Source organism: Schistocerca gregaria, chromosome 6 (genome assembly GCF_023897955.1).
Source record: "Schistocerca gregaria isolate iqSchGreg1 chromosome 6, iqSchGreg1.2, whole genome shotgun sequence".
NCBI classification, from domain to species: domain Eukaryota; kingdom Metazoa; phylum Arthropoda; class Insecta; order Orthoptera; family Acrididae; genus Schistocerca; species Schistocerca gregaria.
Window position 1 is genome coordinate 34,816,235 of NC_064925.1, and position 23,281 is coordinate 34,839,515.

A 23,281-nucleotide genomic window follows, 5' to 3' on the forward strand; every position below is an offset into this window, starting at 1 on the left:
AAACGATCAACATTATATGTCGAAGCTTAGCTTCTTCTAGCTTATTCATCTTCTTATGTGAATGCTATGTATATGAATATAATATATTAATGCAGCTCGCTTCACAGCAGATGTGAAGCAGACAGCAGTTACGACAACCACAGTTGAAGTTGCCCATGCACTATGTTGAAAATTAAAAAAATTAAAATTATTGTAATTGTCTGTGCATTAATGTAAGTGAAAAGCACTGGATTAGTTGTAGAAAGGTTGTGAGTTCAAATACACATCCAAACTTTTTCTAAAAACTATTTAGTTATTCTTCTCCAAGAAAACTATGTTCTTATTATAATGTGGCCATAAAATTAATGGCTCTTTTAGTTAATATTAATCCTTGTGTCAGCTTAACAAACCAATTGTTCTGTTATTTTATTTCTATGTGCATGAATGTAAATAATCAAAAATTAATATAAATAATTATTCCTTGGTTTTAGTAGTTAATCAGTTTAATATAAATTGGAGTGGAGATTTGTCTCCACCAAAAGAATACAGAATTGGAATCTGTGAATCGTTCTGCACCTGTTGTTGATATCAAGAGAAAATACATCTAATTGCAGGGTAACATCAACAGTTTCAAAGGTTCGCTAGGCACAAAATCGGCAGGAAGGAAATAAGTGTTTTTAACAGGAATTTAATAGACATATTTTTGGTGCTAAATTACACAAGCTGCATAAGAATTGAAACTCCTAAGAGCAAATATGCTGGTAGACTACGGTAGTTCTGGAAAAGGAAGAGAAGCAGCACATTGTTTAAGAGTTAGTTGGGTGCAAACTATCATGGCCACAGACATAAGACTGGCCACCACTGCCATTTTGTCGATCACAAAGTAGTTTAAATCAGTGTGTCTTGTATGTTTCCTTGCATGTGAATGCATTTTATTTTTAAAGGGAAGCAAACATAATTTAGAATTCAATAAATTACTTAAAATACTCATAGCTGATACCTCTCTCATATGATTTCAGAGCTTCCTTGCTAAAGCATCAAACTTAGAGGATCTGAGAAAGGAAGCAATTAATGGAATAAACAAGAAAATATTCCAGAAATTCAGTTCAAAGTAAGTTGTTAGTAAATAATTTGTTTTTCCCACTTTTAAGATACATCACAGATGAATTGGATGATAGAGGCTTAGAGAAATGAAAACTGCAGCCCAAAAAGTAAACATACGACAGAATGTAGATAATTACAAAAACTGTAACACTGAATTTAAGGAAATGTATCATACTGCTAGAAAGTGGTGCATTGAACACGCCTTACATGGTTTCACATGATGCTGTGTCTATCATGATGTGGAATTGATCAGCATTTGAAAGTGTGTGTGTGTGTGTGGGGGGCAGATTTCATAGCATGAACAATTACAGTGAGGAACATTGTGATGGAGATTATGGTTTGATAATGTTTAATGGTTCGACAAGAATATCATGGAGGAAAGGCGACAGGAGCAACTGTAAGTGGTGTGAGAAAACCTCATTTCAGTCCTCAATTTTAAAAAAAAAAAAATCGTAGTCCCAGTGAGATAATATATGGAGGGATTCGAGGCCAGGAAATCTTTGGGTAAAGAGTGCTTGTTTGAGTGTTTTTCCAAACAGGAGTTGCATTTCTTGAAGGGTGAGAGGAGATTGCTCAGGAGATTTGTTTGCGAACAAAATATGTGCAGTACTTGTTGGAGAGGATAGTATGGAACAGGGTCTTAGTGCAGGTGGTGAAGGATTCAAGTGATGAAGCAGGTAAGATTTCCAAGGATGCCTGGGCTGTAGGGAATGGATTGTGTGATGTGGCAGCTGTCAAAGTAAAGGTATTGTTATTTTTTTGGTTCCCTTTATATGGACTGAGGTTGCTTGCGAACATTAGTCAGATGGAGGTCACGGTCAAGAAAGGTGGCTGTGTACAGGAAAAGTCCAGGTAAAATTGGAGTAGGGGAAAGGTTTCAAGCTGTTGAAGAAAATGCAGTTCATCTTGACTATGAATCCAGACCACAGTGATACCATCAATAAATGTGAATTGAGTGAGGGCATCTTAGGAATGCGTCTTCAGTGTGGCCCATGAAAAGGTTGGCATAGAATGAGGTCAACCTGTTTCTCGTAGCGATCCCCATGAGTTGTTTGTAGGTTATACACTCACTTGTTTGTAATTTGAGGGCGAATCAGAAATGCAGATAGTTGATAGCGACATTAATCAGTGAAAAGTTCAGTATGGTGTAACAATAATACGGGGAGGATAGATAGCAGCTAACCATATTAGAGGAAGCATCGAGGTGCAGACAGACACAACATAAAAGAACAGTAGAAATATTTAATCCTCAAGCAGGCATGCCTATGTATAATGTGCATAATCCACAAATAACAATGCCTTGCACCATTCTGTTGTTGTTTTACAGTTATGAGCCTGTACCTTTTCCATAATTATTAATTCAGCTAACACAGTGATAAATTGTGCTGCCATACATCCAAGTGAGTAGCAGTAATATACAACAATAAACACTTAACCAAGTGAGAGAGAATTAATGACCCTTGCAAGAAAATTAGACAGACTCTTGAGTTGTTGTTGGATTTGTTGTTGTCTTCAGTCCTGAGACTGAGCTCTCCATGCTACTCTATCCTGTTCAAGCTTCTTCATCTCCCAGTACTTACTGCAACCTACATCCTTCTGAATCTGCTTAGTGTATTCATCTCATGGTCTCCCTCTACGATCTTTACCCTCCACACTGCCCTCCAATGCTAAATTTGTGACACCCTGACACCTCAGAACATGTCCTATCAACCGGTCCCATCTTCTTGTCAAGTTGCGCCACAAAATCCTCTTCTCCCCAATTCTATTCAATGCCTCCTCATTAGCTATGTCATCTACCCATCTAATCTTCAGCATTCTTCTGTAGCACCACATTTCGAAAGCTTCTATTCTCTTCCTGCCCAAACTATTTATCATCCATGTTTCACTTCCATACATGGCTACACTTCATACAAATACTTTCAGAAACGACTTCTTGACACTTAAATCTATACTCGATGTTAACAAATTTCTCTTATTCAGAAACGCTTTCCTTGCCATTGCCAATCTTACATTTTATATCCTCTCCACTTCGACCATCATCAGTTATTTTGCTCCCTAAATAGAAAAACTCCTTTACTACTTCAAGTGTCTCCTTTCCTAATCTAATTCCCTCAGCATCACCAGATTTAATTCGACTACAATTCATTATCCTCATTTTGCTTTTGTTGATGTTCATCTTCTATCCTCCTTTCAAGACACTTTCCATTCTGTTCAACTGGTCTTCCAAGTCCTTTGCTGTCTCTGACAGAATTACAATGTCATCGGCGAACCTCAAAGTTTGTATTTCTTCCCCGTGAATTTTAATACTTTATCTGAATTTTTCTTTTGTTTCCTTTACTGCTTGCTCAATATACAGATTGAATAACATCGGGGAGAGGCTAAAACCCAGTCTCACTCCCTTCCCAACCACTGCTTCTCTTTCGTGCCCCTCGACTCTTATAACTGCCATCTGGTTTCTGTACAAAGTGTAAATATCCTTTCTCTCCCTGTATTCTACCCCTGCCACCTTTAGAATTTGAAAGAGAGCCTTCCAGTCAACATTGTCAAAAGCTTTCTCTAAATCTACAAACGCTAGAAACGTAGGTTTGTCGTACCTTAATCTTTCTTCTAGGATAAGTCTTAAGGTTAGTATTGCCTCACGTGTTCCGATATTTCTACGCAATCCAAACTGATCTTCCTCGAGATCGGCTTCTACCAGTTTATCCATTCGTCTGTAAAGAATTCGCGTTAGTATTTTGCAGCTATGACTTATTAAACTGATAGTTCGGTAATTTTCACATCTTTCAACACCTGCTTTCTTTGGGATTGGAATTATTATATTCGTCTTGAAGTCTGAGGGTATTTCACCTCTCTCATACATCTTGCTCACCAGATGGTAGAGTTTTGTCAGGACTGGCTCTCCCAAGGCCGTCAGTAGTTCTAATGGAATGTTGTCTACTCCGGGGGCCTTGTTTCGGCTCAGGTCTTTTATTGCCCTTTCAAACTCTTCACGCAGTATTGTATCTCCCATTTCATCTTCACCTACATCCTCTTCCATTTCCATGATATTTTCCTCAAGTACACATACTCCTCCCACCTTTCTGTTTTCCCTTCTTTGCTTAGAACTGGGTTTCCATCTGAGCTCTTGATATTCATTCAAGTTGTTCTCTTATCTCCAAAGGTCTCTTTAATTTTTCTGTAGGCAGTATCTATCTTACCCCTAGTGAGATAAGCCTCTACATCCTTACATTTGTCCTCTAGCCATCCCTGCATAGCCATTTTGCACTTCCTGTCAATCTCATTTTTGAGACGTTTGTATTCCTTTTTGCCTGCTTCATTTTACTGCATTTTTATATTTTCTCCTTTCATCAATTAAATTCAATATTTCTTCTGTTACCCAAGGATTTCTACTAGCCTGAGTCTTTTTACCTACTTGATCCTCTGCTGCCTTCACCACTTCATCCCTCAAAGCTACCCATTCTTCTTCTACTGTATTTCTTTCCCCCATTCTTGTAAATCATTCCCTTATGCTCTCCCTGAAACTCTGTACAACCTCTGGTTCTTTCAGTTTATCCAGGTCCCATCTCCTTAAATTCCCCCCTTTTTGTAGTTTCTTCAGTTTTAATCTACAGCTCATAACCAATAGATTGTGGTCAGAGTCCACATCTGCTCCTGGAAATGTCTTAAAATTTAAAACATGGTTCCTAAATCTCTATCCTAGCATTATATAATCTATCTGATAACTTCTAGTATCTCCAGGGTCCTTCCATGTAATCAACCTTCTTTCATGATTCTTGAACGAAGTGTTAGCTATGATTAATTTAGGCTCTGTGCAAAATTCTGCCAAACGACTTCCTCTTTCATTTCTTTCCCCTAATCCATATTCACCTACTATGTTTTTTTCTCTCCCTTTTCCTATTCTCGAATTCCAGTCACCCATGACTATCAAATTTTCATCTCCCTTCACTATCTGAATAATTTCTTTTATCTCATCATACATTTCATCAATTTCATCATCATGTGCCGAGCTAGTTGGCATGTAAACTTGTACTACTGTAGTAGGCATGGGCTTTGTGTCTATCTTGGCCACAATAATGCGTTCACTATGCTGTTTGTAGTAGCTTACCCGCACTCCTATTTTTTTATTCTTTATTAAACCTACTCCTGCATTACCCCTATTTGATTTTGTATTTTTAACCCTGTGTTCACCTGACCAGTAATCTTTTTCCTCCTGCCACCGAACTTCCCTAATTCCCACTACATCTAACTTTAACCTATCCATTTCCCTTTTTAAATTTTCTAACCGCCCGACTGAGTGATCTGACATTCCAGGCTCCAATCCGTAGAACGCCAGTTTTTTTCTCCTGATAACGACACCCTCTTGAGCAGTCCCTGCCCGGAGATCCGAATGGGGGACTGTTTTACCTCCGGAATATTTTACCCAAGAGGACGTCATCATCATTTAACCGTACAGTAAAGTTGCATGCCCTCGGGCAAAATTACAGCTGTAGTTTCCCCTTGCTTTCAGCCTTTCGCAGTACCAGCACAGCAAGGCCGTTTTGGTTAGTGTTACAAGGCCAGGTCAGTCAATCATCCCGACTGTTGCCCCTGCAGCTACTGAAAAGGCTGCTGCCCCTCTTCAGGAAACACATGTTTGTCTGGCCTCTCAACAGATACCCCTCCATTGTGGTTGCACCTAAGGTAAGGCCATCTGTATCGCTGAGGCATGCAAGCCTCCCCACCAATGGCAAGGTCCATGGTTCATGGGGGACTTATTAGCCACTCATTATTCTGTCACCATCCAATGTTTCTGATGATGTCAGAGAGAGAGACTGATGAACAACATAAAAACTGAATGAACTGAAATTAGTTTGGAATGGAATGTAAATGACTAAGCTGATGTTTCCTTTTACCTGATTATTTTCACACAACTCTTGAGTTACAGTCCCACAATGAAGCAGTTGTCGTGACATAATTAGCAGTTGAATAAACGGTTGTCTGGGATATGATGCAACACACTGTTTAACGCTTACAGTAGGTCGTTACTGTGGGTAACACTTGTACGTGGCGACAGAGTTATATAATGAAATTTTATTTTACTATTGTTTAGTTACACAGGATTTAGCTCATATAATTGAGTTTATTTTATCATTTATAATTAAACTAAGATTAAACTGTGTTTTTAATGTTTGCATGTTTACCCTGGTAACATTAATACAGCTGTTCGTTATATGTCTACAAAGTACTCTGCGTACTCACTCTTGTTGTAAAAACTGGTTTACCTACTTGTGTGCTAAGCTTTCAAACAAGGTTCTTCCTCAGAATTTAAACATTCACACAACTACTATTGTGAAACATGTTGCTACGAAGGAGTACCCAAAAGACACCGGAATAACACTGCTGTGGACAGAGCTTGTGTTGTACACATTTCTGCCGCTAGGTGTGTGTAGCACAACTCATTGGCAGTTTAGTGCCACTGTTGACGTCGACCTGGCTTGTGCTGTTCATCTGCAGTGATTGTTTTTGCTAGTGCTGTTTCGTTCTTGTGTTGTTTTTTAAGAAGGCAAGTTTAAATGAACAACGTGCAGCTGTGAAATTTTGTTTTCTGCTCAGTAAAAGAGCTACTTAAACTCTTTTAATGCAGAAAACAGATAACGATATGGGAAAAACTCAAAGTGTTTGAGGGATTTAAATATGTCTACTGTCGATTGATGACAAACCTCGTTCTGGATGTCCATCAACTGCCTGAATCGATGAAACTATTGAAAAAAATCCAGAGCTTTGTCCTCGCAGGTCAGACCATCAATCAAACCTTTCCATTTGAAAGTTTTAAGAAGATTGCACAACAGTGTTCGTCAATAAAGAATCTACTTTTGGGGCTTCCAGCTGTTTCTAAAGATGGCTACAAAAATTGTTTCAAAGAGTGGAAGCCCTGGTGGGACAAATGTATGAGTTTTAATGGAGAGTATTTTGACAGGTATAAATTCGTTTAGTAAACAGTTTAAACTTTTTTTTGTGTGGGGAGGAGGTGGGCCTCCCCTTATAATGACTATGTGGAGAGTAGGAATCTTATCCTTTCCATATTATTGATGATGATATCAATATGAGATTCCAGTAATAGTTATATGAGCTAGGGAAAAACTACCCAAAAGGAACTTAACAAAATCATGAGGGAACATTTGTAAATGAAGACATTGTCATAACCATCATCTGTATATCTGTATTCCCGCTCCCCCCCCCCCCCCCCCCCGCCTCTCTCTCTGTCTCTCTCTGTCTCTCTCTCTCTCTCTCTCTGTCTCTCTCTCTCTCTCTCTCTCTCTCTCTCTCTCTCTCTCTCTCTCTCTCCCCCCCCTTACCTCTTCTCTCTCCTCCTACCACTCTCCCCCTACCTCTCCCCCCTAAGTCTCTCTCCCTCTCTCCTCCCCCTCTCTCCCCCCTAAGTCTCTCTCCCTCTCTCCTCCCCCTCTCTCCCCCCCCTCTCGCCCCCTCCTCACCCTCTCTCCCTCCTCTCCCCCTAAGTCTCTCTCCCTCCCACCCCTTCTTTCCCCCCTCCTCCCACCCCTTCTCTCCCTCCTCCCACCCCCTCTCTCCCCCCTCCTCCCCCTCTCTCCCCCTCCTCCCCCTCTCTCCCCCCTCCTCCCCCTCTCTCCCCCCTCCTCCCCCTCTCTCCCCCCTCCTCCCCCTCTCTCCCCCCTCCTCCCCCTCTCTCCCTCCTCCTCCCCCTCTCTCCCCCCTCCTCCCCTCTCTCCCCCCTCCTCCCCCTCTCTCCCCCCTCCTCCCCCTCTCTCCCCCCTCCTCCCCCTCTCTCCCCCCTCCTCCCCCTCTCTCCCCCCTCCTCCCCCTCTCTCCCCCCTCCTCCCCCTCTCTCCCCACTCCCTCCTCCCCCTCTCTCCCCCCTCCTCCCCCTCTCTCCCCACTCCCTTCTCCCCCTCTCTCCCCCCTTCTCCCCCTCTCTCCCCCTTCTCCCCCTCTCTCCCCCCTTCTCCCCCCTTCTCCCCCTCTCTCCCCCCCTTCTCCCCCTCTCTCCCCCCCTTCTCCCCCTCTCTCCCCCCTTCTCCCCCTCTCTCTCCCCTCTCCCCCCCTCATCCACCTCTCTCCCCTTTCCTCCTCCTTACGCTGTGTAATTGCACCAACTGTGGGGCATCAGTAAATCCCATCTCTGCATTTTTAAGTAAAGGTGTTGTATAACTACGATAAGTCATAAGTGTAAATGAGGTTGTGCTGTGATTGACTGTCTTTCACCGGATGTAGGTTTGTGCAGTGTGTGCATCTGGGTAAGAGTACCCACTAACACGGCCCATCAAGCTACTGTAAGGTGGATGAAAAGCGAATGAAGAGTAATTGGTGTAAGGGCAGAGTGGGGAGAAAAGTGAACACGGCAAGCACCAACGGGGATCAAACCTCTGCAATGGGCGGATTAAGTAGTGAGAACAGTTGTGGGTTTCTTGCATGGTGTGGCAGATCATGTGAGGTTGTGGTTTGTTATTGGGTATTGTCACAAAGAGTATTTTTGTAACAAAGAGTATGTGTCAGTATTGATGTGAGGTGTAGCGTCTGCATGCTTCTAACGTGCCAGAATCATCATGTGAGTGGTCAGTTGGTCATAAAATGAATGGTGCAGTATGTAATGCAGGTGGGTTTTATTTGTGTTTAATGTGCCTGTTGTGTGACTGGACATTCAGCTGGCTGTGCCAGTCAGCTTTGCTGAAATGGTGTTGCTCTATATTTGGATTATTTGTGTCCTACTCCTTACCACAGGCGGTTAAGTGTTTCTGGTAAAGCATCTTGTCTCAGGGCAGTATTCATTGAAAGGTCCACGATGCAAGTGTATCACAGAGCATTGCTTATGATATGTGGCACCTTGTTCTGTATCACCAGTAGATGACACAGGCATGTTGGAGCTGCATACATCATCAGAGGTCAATCAGTGTAATGTATATGGATGTCAATGCCCTGCTATTCAGTGCACTTTGACTGTTAAGCATTGAGTAAAGTTGTTTGAGCCTCAAGTGTGCTAGGTTGGAAATATATAGTATATGGTCCCTCCAGATTAGTTTCCAGTCCAGCCGGACACCAAGGTATGTGACTCTCTCGGAGGAATGTATTGGGCATATGTGTAGGGTTATTTGTATGCAATTATGGCATTTATGTTGTTGATTCAGTCTTGTCGACATTTACCGTAACGTGCCATCATTCCAACCAAAGCTCGGCAGTTCTGAGTGTTGTGTCCAATTGTAATTAGATGTTTGCTGGTTTCCAGTCTTGCACTAGGATGGTGGTGCCATCCGCGTAGCATCCGTTGTGTTTTGTGTACCTGGAATGTCTTTCATGTGTAGATTAACCAGGAGGGGCCCCAGGATGTTGCTTTGGAGTACTCCAGCTTGTATGCGGTGTCGTTGAATATCAGTGTTGAAACATCTATTGGGGCGTATGAGTATATGAGGAGTAAAAGTTCATAAGGGAAACCAGCGTCACAGAGTTTGTGATAAGAAATAATAATAACAAATCAATCAGCCTAGTTAAACAATTTATTTAAATGTGGTTAATTGTTGTATGTTTTTGATGTCAGATATTGATTTTTTATTCTAATCTGGACTTACATGTTTTATTTATTTTTTTTATTTGAAGGACCAACATGTGGATGACTGCTGTAAAATGTCTTGCTGAGCTAGATGTTCTTCTATCATTAGCTGAATATACTCGAAATATTGAGGAGGAAACGTGTATTCCAAGAATTATGAATGTAAATGTTGAGACAAAGGTACTGATTATTATTATTATTATTATTATATTTAGACAGTTTTCACAGCGGTGTTACATGATTATTAAATATTTTTTTTGTTTCCTTCTTTCCAGTTTCTTTTGTTCTGTCCATATTTTCCCTATTTTCCTCATTTCTTTTACTTTAAATTTTATGTTTATAATTTTGTTTATTAATTTGCCCCTATCATTTATCATTTCCCTGTTGATTCCTGCTTGTTTTACATCTTCTTCTATTTCTTGGGGCCAGGTTTTTAATCGAATCTGTGGTTGTTACTTGTATTTGCGTGTTCATAATGTTAGTCGATGTTTTCTGATCTTGTCTGTGTGTTTGTATAATCCTTTGGTTGGTCTCTTTGTCCTCACATCTTCTCTGTATATTGCTCCATAAATTTTTCTGAGAATTTTTCATTCTATTTTGTCTGTCTCTGTGGTTCCTGGTGCTCCATTTATGGTCGTTACTGACTTGAACAGTGCTTCTGGTAGTACTGCTGCATTTTAGTGCATGGGATTGGCCTGACACAATATGTTTCTTTCATTGTAATGCATTCATGTGAGTTTGTATGCTTTCTGAAGTTTTTGTGTTCTTTTGATGTTTGATCCTTGTACTACTCTATGTTCCCCTAGGTACATAAATTTTTCGGCTCTTATAGCCTTGTCATATTTTAAGTGCATGACTTGTCTTGGTATTCTTTCTTTCCATGTATTATGTTTTCTCGTAATACATCTGTAGACTTGTTTGAGCAAAGACTTGTTTATGTGGTCCAGTGCTTCTTCTCTACTGTTGCCAAGTATTTCCAGGACACTGCAATTGTCAGGCAACTTAAGATTGTGTTGTTTGCACGTGTTCTTCCTAGCTGAATCCCATTTATTTTCTTCCCATCATTTAGTAATTTTGTCGAAGACACTGTCAAATAAAAGCTGTCAGAGCCAACCTTTTTGTCTGACACCTGTGTGTATCTCAAATGATTTTGAGATTCCTCCCATGAATTTGATTTTCGGTGTGCTGTCTGTGAGTGTCTGTTTTACAAGTGCCCTAGTTTCTCTGTCTATTACATATCTTTCTAGTGTGTTAAAGAGTGTCTCCCCATCTGTGCAGTCATGAGGCTTCTTAAAGTCCACAAATTTGATTACATATTTTTTTTTTTTTTTTTTTTTTTTTTTTTTTTTTTTTTTTTTTTTTTTTTTTTTTGCATTTGTCTGATCTCCAGGAGTGATCACAGATTATAAATCTGATTGGTGCATGATCTTCCTTTTCTGAAACCTGTTTGGTATTCATTTACCTTTGTGTCAATTTCTGATTCTAGTCTGTCGAGTAACACCTGGGGGAGAATTTTGTGAGTGATTGGCAATAATTGGATAGATCTGTAATAAATACAGTCTTTTTTGTGCTTTTCATGCTGTGAGTTGATCACCTGCTGGTGAAGTACGGCAGATGACGAGGAGCCACATGGCATTGCGCCCACAAGCTGCTGATGTGTCTGGGAGGTGTTGCCTTGTTGAAGTGGAAGAAGAGACTAGCCGAGTGACGTCTCTCTCTCTCTCTCTCTCTCTCTCTCTGTCTCTGTGTGTGTGTGTGTGTGTGTGTGTGTGTGTGTGTGTGTGTGTGTGTGGCAACATTTTATGTCCGTCAGTTTCCTAGCATCGGCAATCAGGTCACTCATACCTCCCCTTTGCTGTGGCACCCCCCAGTTCCTTGGTGGAACGAGGCATGCTGTGACAATATGCGAGCGGAAGCGTGCTCTTTGTGTTTTCCATCATCAGCCTATGCTGGCCAACTGTATCCGCTGTAAGCAGTTAACGTGCGTGATGCTGTCAGATCATATGTGATAGCAAGAAGGTAAGGTGGGATTTCTTTCCCGGCTCCTTTTAATGCCTTCACTCCCTCATCAGTTGGTTGTAGTCAAATCTGACGGATATCTGGCACATCCAGTTTTTCCCCGACCTAAGGCCTAACTGTCATGCAGGATACCTTAGTGGACCGAGTTGCAATCTCTAACTCATTGGGTCGACCGTTTGCTGAGATTTTGAGCTCTTCTAATTACCTAACAGCCTTTCTCCCAAAGAAACAGATAGCGGAAGAGCAACCTCTTGCTTTTTTCCTCTCATAATCACAAAAGCTATAATGCCGTTTTTTCTATGCGGGATCTCAGGCATGTACTCTCCTCCTCCTCACTCTTCTGCTCTGGGACTGGATGGTATGGACATCCAAATGTTGCTGCTCCTATCATACCCTAGTCTGTGCTACCTTCTTTGCCTGTATAACCAACTTCGGATCAACAGTACCTTTCCTATTCCAAAACTTGGAAAGGACAAACAACTCCCCTCCAGCTATCGCCCAACCTCTCTCCTCATAAGTAGTGTACCTAATCTTTATTGATCTGGAGAGGGCATATGATACCTGTTGGAGGTCAGGCATCCTCCACACACTGTACTCTTGGGTCTTTCAAGGTAGTCTACCTTTTATCATCTGTGAATTTATGGCAGAGCACACATTTAAGCTGGGAGTGAACACTGTTCCCTCTTGTACTTTCTCCCAAGAAAACAGTGCCCCAGTGCTCTGTGCTAAGTCTTGTACTGTTTGCTATTACCATAAATCCTATTATGGATTGTCTCCTTCCTGATGTCTCGAGATCCCTTTTTGTCGATGATTTTGCAATCTACTATAGGTCTCAATGGGCCAGCCTTCTTAAATGATGTCCTCAAGGATGTTTTGATCGCCTGCACTCACAGAGCATGGAAACCGCCTTTTGATATTCTCCCAGTAAGACCTCCATTGTAAATTGTTGGTTTTTTACAGAGTTTTAGCCATCTTCCCTGCATCTAGGCTCTGTTGACCTTTCGTTCGCGGACGTCACCAAATTCTTGGGACTTGTTTTTGACGGAAAACTGTGCTGGTCTCCCAGCATTTCATATATTTCGGCTCACTGTCTGCAATCCCTCAACAGTCTTGTGCCTTGGTGTGCTTGAAATTGGACTATGATAGCATAGTTCACCCCTGTGCACGACTGTCTATTCTTTGGCGTCTAGATTCTGTCCACCACCGTGGATTGTGTTTAGCATCTGGAGCTTTTTACACTAGCCCCATGGAAAGCCTTTACACTGATAGTGCTAAACCTCCGCTGTCCAATCGGCGTGCTGTCCTTCTCAGTTGTTACGCTAGTCATCAGTCTTTCATGCCTGCTCATCCGATCCATGGCCTTTTTTTCAATGCCTCCTTGGATTTAAGGTATGCATGCAGCCCTTCCTCTCTATTACCACCAGGAGTCCATTTCTGTCAACTGTTACATTCACTTTCCTTCCAATTTCCTAAAACTTTCATGACAAATAGGGGTAGAATGCTTCCGGACCTTTGTTCTCCATGATCTTTTGTCAGCTTCCCAAGGATAGTAACCCCCCCATAGTTTATCATCGGCCATTTGCTGCTCTGTGTGCACAAGTGGAGGATGCCACATTTATTTACATTGACGGGTGCAAGACCACCTTTGGTATGAGGAGTGCCTATATTATTGACGACACCACTATTAGATTTTGGCTCCCCAACCAGTGTTCGGTTTTTACTGAGGAGCTCTATGCTGTTCTCAGGGCTGTCAAATACATCCGTCACCTTCAGCGTATACAGTACATTATATGCTCGGATTTGCTCAGCTCTCTTCTCAGCCTCCAAGCTCTTTATCCCATCCACCCTCTGGTCCACTGGATTCAGGACTGCTCCACCTGGGGGCCATATCTGTGGAATTCCTCTAGACCCCTGGGCATATTGGTATATGCAGAAACAAGGCAGCCAATAAAGCGGCAAAGGCTGCTCTCTCTCTTCTTCGACCTGCTGTTCGCTTGATCCCCTTTACCAATCTACAGAGCATTTTATATTGTTGTGCTGCTCTTTTATGGCATACACATTGGTCTACACTTCAGTATAGTAAATTATTGGACATGAAACCTCTTCCCTGTGCTTGTACCTCTTCCTCCCAGCCTCGTTGTTGGGAGAAGGTAATTTTTACTAGACTCCATATTGGGCACCTTCTTTTTAGCCATCCACATCTTTTAAGTGACAGTCCTCACCCACTTTATCCCCACTGCTCTCAATCGTGGACGGTGAGACACCTTTTAATTCAGTGCCCCTATCTCAATCCGCTACGCATCCGTTTACGGCTCTCGCCTGATATATCTTCCCTTTCAGCAGGTGACGTGCGCTCAGCCAATCGCATCCTTTAGTTTATAAGTGTTAGAGAGATGACATCGGTCATTTGAAGATTTTTTCAGAGAAAACAACCCCTGTTCAATAGCTCTTTTCTAAGATCTCCTTCTGTTTTTAGTTTTCTTCCTTCTTGAATTTCGCTCCCATTGCTGCTTATTTAAATTCCTGTTTTTATCCTTCACTAAGTAACAGAATGGGCACTTGTAACCATAGCTGTTTTGTGCCCTAAAAAAAAAGGAAGTGCCTGCAATGGTGGTGACTACACTCTGTTGCCAGGGGCAGGTGCATGTGGAGGTGGGGCGGAGCACTGTCTGTGTCAGCTGGAGGCTGCGAAAAGGATAGTGTGAAAGTGACATCAGGGTCCCAGGCAGTAGGGGATGTGTCATGTAGATTGTTGGTGGTTGGCGAGAGGTGGCGTTGGCTGGCATTGTCAGACATGACGTCAGGAGTGACATGTCGGGAACAGCATAGGGGAAGGTATTGGCCAGCTTTGTATCAGGGGCAGTGTTCATGATGCTGTGGCTGGGGTCAGTGGTAGGCGGGGGCAACTCCACCTCAATGGTGCTGTGCTTGTAGGCCGGAGGGGCTTCTAGGACGTTGGCCAGCTTAAGCCTGTTTATGGAGGTAGTTGGTGCGACCCCGTACGGACGAATGGAGAATGTCTTTTCCTCATGTCGCAAAACCGAGTGTGGACTCGAATACTGGTATGCATCCACCTGAAGCATGACGTGTGCATGTTGTGAGGTCATGGTGGATAAAGGCATGGTGCTCACTGACATTGTGGAGGTGTTGGTTGCTGCTGGACACTTACGCACTGGAGCTGCTGTACGAAACCTGAGATGTTACTGTCAGGAGGGAGCAGGGTCGCTCCCAAAATATCTCTAGGAATAGTGAGTGGCTGTCGATATACCAGCTCAAGAGCAGTGTTAGTCAGGAAGAATCATTGTGCAAAGAAGTGGAATATGAAACTACTGAAGAATGAAGTTCCATGAGGGTTCTGCGATAACTGTACAGCTCAGTATGTAGTTCAGTTGAAGAGGAATGGACATCTCTGAAAAGGGCTCTCATAGAAGCTGGAAAGGAAATTGCAGGTAGAAAGAAGGCAGCTACAAAGAAATTGGGGATAAACAGATAAAATGCCTAGCTGAAGGAAGTACAAAACTGTCCAGGGAAATTCAAGATTACAGTAATAAGTCACTGAGAAACGAAATTACTAAGAAGTGCAGGGTAGCTAAGACAAAATGGGCGCATGAAAAATGTAAAGAAATTGAATAAAGATATGACTGTCGGAAAGATAGGCTCAGCATATAAAAAAGCCAAAACAACTTTCAGTGAAATTAAAAGCAAGGGTGGTCACATCAAGAATGTTTGAAATTCCACTGTTGAATGCAGAGGAGAGAGTGGATAGATGGAAAGAGTATATGTAAGTTCTAACTAATTAATGGAAAATCTCATATAAAGATGTGAAACAATTACTAACAAAGAGATAGAGGGGCTGGCCAGTACTTACCTCAGCTCAGTACAGCCGATAGAAATACAAAAAACAACCGAAAATTTAAGTTCCTAGCTTTCGGAATAAATGTTCCTTCATCAGGGAGGAGAGAGGGGAAAGAAAGGGACGAAGGGAAAGTGGATTTAGTTACTCACAACCCAGTTTATGAAGCAACAGGGAAAGGAAAACAGGGAGGGTAGCAAGGATGGAGGCATGCCATGCATTTACCGTAGCCAAACTGCAATCCCACATACTTTTCCTCCGTTCCTGCTTAACCTTTGGAACAGTAGAATATCTTTGGCTTCCCTCTGACAACCATGCCTCCATCCTTGCTACCCTCCCTGTTTTCCTTTCCCTGTTGCTTCATAACCTAGGTTGTGAGTAACTAAATCCACTTTCCCTTCTTCCCTTTCTTTCCCTTCTCTCCTCCTTGATGAAGGAACATTTATTCCGAAAGCTAGGAACTTAAATTTTCGGTTGTTTTTTGTGTTTCTATTGGCTGTACTGAGCTGAGGTAAGTACTGGCCAGCCCCTCTATCTCTTTGTTAGTAATTGTTTCACATCTTTATATGTAAATTCTCTACGAGGGGGAAACACTTGTCTGGTGATGTGATAGAAGAAGGAACAAGAGTTGACAAGGAAAAGATAGGGAATCCAGCATTATAATCAGAATTTAAGAGCTTTGGAAGACTTGAAGTTAGATAAGGCAGACGGGATAGATAACATTGGAATTTCTAAAATCATTGGGGATAGTGGATTTTTAAGTTGGCGATGTACTGTCATAGTTTCGGAAAAATATCAACCACACAATTCTGAAGACAGCAAGAGCTGACAAATGAAAGAATTATTGCACAATCAGCTTAATGGTTCATACATCCAAGTTGCTGACAAGAATAATATACAGAAGAATGGAAAAGAAAATTGAGGATCTGTTAGATGTAGATCAGTTTGACTTTAGGAAAGGTAAAGGCTCCAGAGAGGTAGTTCTGACATTGCAGTGGATAATGGAAGCATGACTGAAGATATATTGAGACACATTCATTGGATTTATCAACTTGAAAGAAGCATTTGACAATGTGAAATGATGCAAGACATTCAAAGTTCTGAGAAAAATAGGGGTAAGGTATGGGGAAAGACAGGTAATATACAATATGCACAAGAACCAAGAGCGAACAATAAGAGTTGAAGACGAGTTAAATGCTTGAGTTAGAAAGGGTATAATACAAGGATGCAGTCTTTTGCTCCTACTGTTCAGTTTGTACACCGAAAAGGGAACGACATAAATAAAAGAATGGTTCAAGATTGAGATGAAAATGCAGGGTAGAAGGGTAAGAATGTGTTGAATGGAATGGACGGTCTTATGAGTGCAGCATATGGATTGAGAGAACTCAAAGAGAGACTGAAAGTAATGAGAAGTTAGCAGAAACAAGAACAGCGAGAGACTTAACATCAGAATTAGGGATCATGAAATAGATGAATTTGAGGAATTCTGCTACCTGGGCAGCAGAATCATCCATGCTGGATGGAGCAAGGAGGTCATAAAAAGCATACTAGCTCTGGCAAAAAAAGGGCTAGTATCAAACATAGATTTGAATTTGAGGAAGAAATTTCTGAGAACGTACGATTGGGGCACAGCGTTGTATAGTAATGAGACACAGATTGTGGGAAAACCAGGACAGAAGAGACTGAAGCCTTAGCGATGTGTTGCTAAAGAAGAATGTTGAAAATTGGGTGAACCTATAATTATAAGGTAAGGAATGAGGTGGTTCTCTGCAGAGTCAGTGAAGAAAGAAACATGTGGGAAAACACTGACAAGAAGAAGGGACATGATGACAGGAAATCTGTTGACATAACAGGGAATAATTTTCATGGTACTAGAGTAAGCTGTAGAGGATAAAAACTGTAAACGAAGACAGGAAATAATTGAGGGTGTAGGTTGCAATTGCTACTCTGAGGAGACAATGTTGGCAAGAGGAGGAACATTGTTGTCAAAGGGTGTATTGCAGTACAAGCTTAGAAAGGAAAAGTAAATATTGATATTTATGTGGTCAGTGGTCTATTTGTGTAAGATATGGACTTACACAAATTAACCTGTGAATAATACTGTTGAAGTTACAGTGTGGGAATAATATTATCAAAAACTACCATTTAAGTGTCACCAACTACCCCATTTCTTCCTCTTTTAACAACTGGAAAGTTGTAACTAATCTTCTGCCACAGATAGTGTTAATATCTATATTTTCTACTGTGTAGTGCATATTATGATTTCAAAAGTAAATTCAAATACTCAAAATAAATATATGAGGCATGTTCAGAAATTAAGTGTACTAGACATTCTTATTTTTTTTTGGAAAATTGTATTTTAAAATAAAAATTATGGGATATTGTTGATACGCTTGTTGATTATTTTCCCATGTAATCACCATTCCATTGAATGCTTGGTGAGCTGTGGCACAAATTTCCTTATGCCTTCCTCAAAGAACTTTAATGCCAGCTCATTCCCCCATGTCAGAACATATTTCTGCACCTGCTCATAAGTTTAAATTTTAATTCCACTAATGTGTACTTTCAGGGAGGTGAAAAGATTATTTGAAGGCACCAAGTCGGGAATACAGGGGTGGCGGGCTAAAACCGTATGTGGATGGGCATTGCCACCAAACAAGCACAGTACTCCCATCAGTATTTCTTTCTGTTTTCAATGTTCCCTTAGGGTTTTTTTTTTAGGGTCTCTAGATATGATTGTGCGTTGTTGGTCTCCCCCTGAGGCAGAAATTTGATGAAAATCCTGCCTTTTTGGTTCTCAAAATCTGGGGCCAAGATTTTTTTGCCCAAAATTGTTGTTTTGGATTTTTCGGCAGATGGGGAATTGGTGTGACAGCACTATGATGACTGTTTTTCTGTCTCAAACGTGTATTGAGCCAGCCATGTTTCATCTCCAGTCATAATAGAGCTCAGAAAGTCCTCACTTTCCAATTCAAGAAATTTGTGGGTGCTATTGACCCAGTTTTTCTCGTACTGCTCTGTCAGCTGTTATGGGACCCATCTTGTGCACAGTTCCCGGTATCCCTCCGTTTCTTTGAGTGTCTCATACAAGAGTGTTCCAAAGAGTTGTGGAAACATTACAGAAATATTATCCACTGTCAACCGGCAGTCTTCATGAACAGTTTCCTCAAATTTTTGCACCAACTCATCAATCAAAATGGAAAGTCTTCTCACTAATCTGTTTGTCATGAACATCTGTTCTGCCTCCACCGAAATCTCTACATCACTAAACACACTCATTCTGTTCATAACACCTTTGTTGGAAAGCGTCCTGATTTGCAAAAAATTTCGGCAGGTTTTATTCATTTCTTGAGTAAGAACAGGGATCACAGCATGTGGCTCACACACGGTGGGTTTTCTTACCAACTTCTTTCATGCAACTAGACACTAAAACCTGAGGTTTTGTACTACCATGTTCCTGTGATGTGCACACTTGTCAGGGGATTCCCCTCTACCACTCATGGTCACAGTCCACTTACTTTCTGAAGATGCCTCTAATTTAAAAAAGAAATAATACATCTGTAAAAAATAAACACATAATAACATATTTTATTCTGATGTATCCTTGTACTATTCATTGCTCTAATAGCAAAAAAAAAAAAAAAAAAAAAAAAAAAAAAAAAGCCTTTGTTTGTTAATCAGTATACATGTTTTCCACAGCCCTATGTGCGACTTCTGGAGGGCCGACATCCATGTATCTCATGGGTGGAGAAATTTGTGCCAAATGATGTGACGATAGGCTGCGATGATGTGGCCAGTCTAATTGTTTTGACAGGACCAAATATGGGTGGAAAGTCGACATTAATGAGGCAATTGGCCCTCCTTGTCATAATGGCCCAGATGGTAAGTATTTCTGTGAAGTTTGTTTTGATTTTAGCCTCTGGTCAAGATAATGCTTTTTATGTAATTAAAAAAGTTTCATTAGCTGCAAATTTATTTCAATAAATGCTGTACAGACATCTCTTATTTATTTTTTGCTGTATTTTGAAACATCAGTCACTCAACAGGGGTAGTTTACTTTAGAACGGCCTCTTTGCAGAAGCTGGGTAAGTAGTGTTGTGACATGAGCAGGTTAAAACATAAATAAACATGTACTTCTCATTCAACTAAATTGTTTTTTATTTGCTATTATGACCTCAGTGCAATACTGTAAAATCTGTAATTTGATAGTGAAATTAAATTTGTTAAATGATCCTCACATTATAGATGCAGTTCTGGTTCAAGTAAAACTAGAAGTAACACTTCGATATTTGACATCTGTGGGTCCCATCTTTCTAATAATTAGATGTATGCATGTTCTGAAAAGTGCAGCTTCAAAGTTTTTGTATGATATGTTGGATGTTATGTAAGATGCTGCAGATAATAAATGAAAATCTAATATTTTCACTCTTGCATCTCAATTACCTATACTATAAAATTTTTAATTTACTCTGTACTGAAATTTGAAGCTGTGCAGATCTATTAAAAAGCACTGAAATGTTGGTTTTATTTCTTAAATGCAACACTCAATGTGAAATAATAGTGCCCCCAGGAATACTGTTACTTACTTTCTCATATCCTCTCGGTACGTGCTTAGAGAACAGTGAAGTGTCCTAGAATCTGTATATCTTGCCAGTGCTACATTAATTTTCACCATTTTTAGAATAAAGTTAGCTGCTGTGAAACCACAAATCTGCCTTTCGTCAATTACATAATATTTGCTTGCTTACACACACATTTTGTCCATGCATCATATAATACAAACACATACTTTCACCATGTGAAATAACCATTATGTGCTCATAACATCATTGGTAAAAAAAATTATACAGGGAAGTCGCACATCCTACCACTGCAGTATAATAAACCACACACTTAACATGTTTTGGAGAAATTGTTAGTGCAATGTATCATTGTAACTACACATTTTCGTAATACACACATATAAAAAGGATAAACTTCAATTATGGCCTGTTAGTTTCTAAAGTGGTGATGGTCCCTTCTGATGCTAATCGCTGGTGAGAGAAGGAAAGTTGTGTCACAAAGTTAAAGCATTTTTAATTCTGTTCGCAAAACTTGTCTGGTAAAACCAGTGATTGAGGACAGAGTGTACAGTACTAACCACATTCTTTTCGAGACAGATATAGCTTATTTATTTGCTTTCGGTGTCGATGTAATAGTGAACGCCACACTGCAGCACTCATGTTCAAGAACAGAGCCATCGTGGTATCCATCCCATCATTGAAGATTGAAATCTAACCTACTTCTTACCTCGATTCTGTCGAAAACTGACAAATGATATCAGATGCACAGTGTCGAAGCTGTCAGGTGGGGTGATCAGGCGACAGTGATGACGGTGTCTGACATCCGTCATCGGTGCCACTGCGAATGCAGCCTAATACCATCTGTGCGTCAATTGCATAATGTGCTGGGAAACCATCATGCTGAAACCACACACATTGTCTAACGTTCAGGGCAGCAGAGTGCACAGCACATGCCACGTAACTTAGCAGGTGTTGATGACCAGAATAGAGGTGGCAAAAAATTGCGTAACTGATAGAAACAAACTGTTATTTAATAGTAGCAGTTACTGTGATAATCGCTCATCTGCTACTACCAGTTATTTCAATAACAGCCAACAGTGCCACACGTCATCTGTTTATCGAAGATTGTACTATGTTTTCACATCAACTGAGATGGAGATGGATAGTCCATGTGGCAAGTGTTCTATACACCAAGGAAATAACTGTCAGGCTGCACGCCATCTGTTGATAGTAATGTGTACTATTTCATGTGCTCTCGGTACTAAAAATTAAATAAAGATATGTCGGAGCAGTGGCTGATAGGAGCGGCTGTAAAGCCATTGCACATGTAAAGTCATTTCCTTGAGTCATCACTCTGTGTGTCAGTTTAGTTTAAGAGGGTAGTACAAATAATTACCATTATGAATTTGAGAGACTGTGGATATAACTATCAGAGGTCAGTATTTTTCTCTAGCAGTTATGGTATTCATTCACAGTTCTTGTTCTCCGTCAGTTAACAGGCTACCACTACAGATAACCTAGAAGTTGGTAACTGTGTTCCTTTCTCCAGTTAATGGTCGTACAACCTGGTGATATTTCCAAAGAGGATAGTTACTGGAGTGAACTAAATATTTTCGTACTGCTATGGAAATAATGGCTGGCCGTCAGGATGCCAGAGAGCTGACAAATAATGGATTCTATCAACTCCATTTCTTGTAGTTCCGAAACAGGTGTCACTGTCTTTCAACCTTTGGTTGCGTTAGAGGGTACTGGCTTTCATTTCGTGTTCTTGGTTTTCTCTCTGTTGTTGCCACTAGGCTAGTAGTACTAGCGATAGTCTTATACATTAAAAGAGTGTGCAGCATGTTAATATTTTCTAAGTGTTTTACTCTTACTGAAATATTTCAGTCTTATAGATAATCGAAAAATGGAAAATAGTTGAGTATCTTCTCAAAGTATACCATATCCCTAATGCTTAGTGGCATCATTATGATGATAAAAGTGCCGGTTCTCTATCAGATCAATCTCTTGAAATTGTATCTTATCAACTAGTGTACAAAAAAACCTGTGGATTTTGGTGAAACATAGTGATGGCTTTACTAAGAGAAAAATTAGTCTTATCAATTTGTACGTATCCATTGCAAATGGGCTTTTTTAATTTAATTAGTTTGTAGCCATTGACTTTGAAACATTTTCTACATAGTATTTAGCACGTCAGTTTGTATGGAAAATTGTACAATGGTATATTTATATTTTGTCTGACACATGTATGGCAAATTAACCATTTGATGAAGGCATATTTGGAATGAATACAGGTACGCTTACAATGATAATCAGGTCAGATACTTTGTCAGTGATATTTAATAAAAGTATAGATCTGCTTATATTAGGGCGTACTGGTACTTGCACATACTACATGAACGTTTTTGAATAATATATGCTTTTTTATTTTCAAAGAGCTCAAGTCAGTTCATTTTCTGTTATGTTAAGCAACACTAAGAACCTTTGTTAGGTGCACTCATTGCTATATTGAGGTTCTGTTACATGCAAAACTTAGCCCTTTATTTTGAATGCTCACCTGCCTTCTCCATGAATTAGTCTGTTACATATTCAGACAGTTAACTGTCATGATATTAAATTGTAAAAAGAAAAAAGAAGTCAAAGTAGGCAGGTGGTGTTGACAGATGAAGTGTTTATTATTGCCTCATATGTCTGATAGAAGGGGAAAAGAAAGCAAAACATGCAATTGACAGGTGTTCCTCATGACAGGAAATTATGTTATTGTGAAATTTCTGAAAATTTAATGCAAATTTGTATTCCCGTGTCAATACTGTTAATTCACTCTCACAGTCTTGATAACCAAAAAAGAATTAGATCAACAGCATAAAAAAGGTGTCATAATGATGCCTGAGGTATTTAAACCTGTTACCCTTAAGAGATCAACACAGCCAATCATCCACTGAATTGTGCGTACAATAATGCCAAATGTAAGAGATACATGACAAACTGAACGCTTGGAGGAATGTAATTAGTCATTCTCCCACCAAAAAATTAAGACTCTCACAGTATCTGTAGAAATTGAGCAGTTTTCCAAATCTCACATAAAATTTGGATTAGCATACTCACACTTCCCTCAAATGGACTCTTTCGTACAAGAGTAAATGAATCTATCACGTTATGTATATTTTTGTGTTGTATTACAAGGCCATACACTTATTCTATGAA

General features: G+C 40.5%; 1 protein-coding gene across 1 annotated transcript in view; it reads left to right on the forward strand.

The window, feature by feature from the left end:
• Positions 1-23,281, forward strand: part of LOC126278261 (DNA mismatch repair protein Msh6) — a 321,536-nt gene that overhangs the window by 257,940 nt on the left and 40,315 nt on the right. The window contains exons 22-24 of the mRNA XM_049978261.1: positions 999-1,090; positions 9,691-9,823; positions 19,215-19,397. Coding sequence (XP_049834218.1) covers positions 999-1,090; positions 9,691-9,823; positions 19,215-19,397 — 408 coding nt within the window. The remainder of the gene's footprint in view (positions 1-998; positions 1,091-9,690; positions 9,824-19,214; positions 19,398-23,281) is intronic.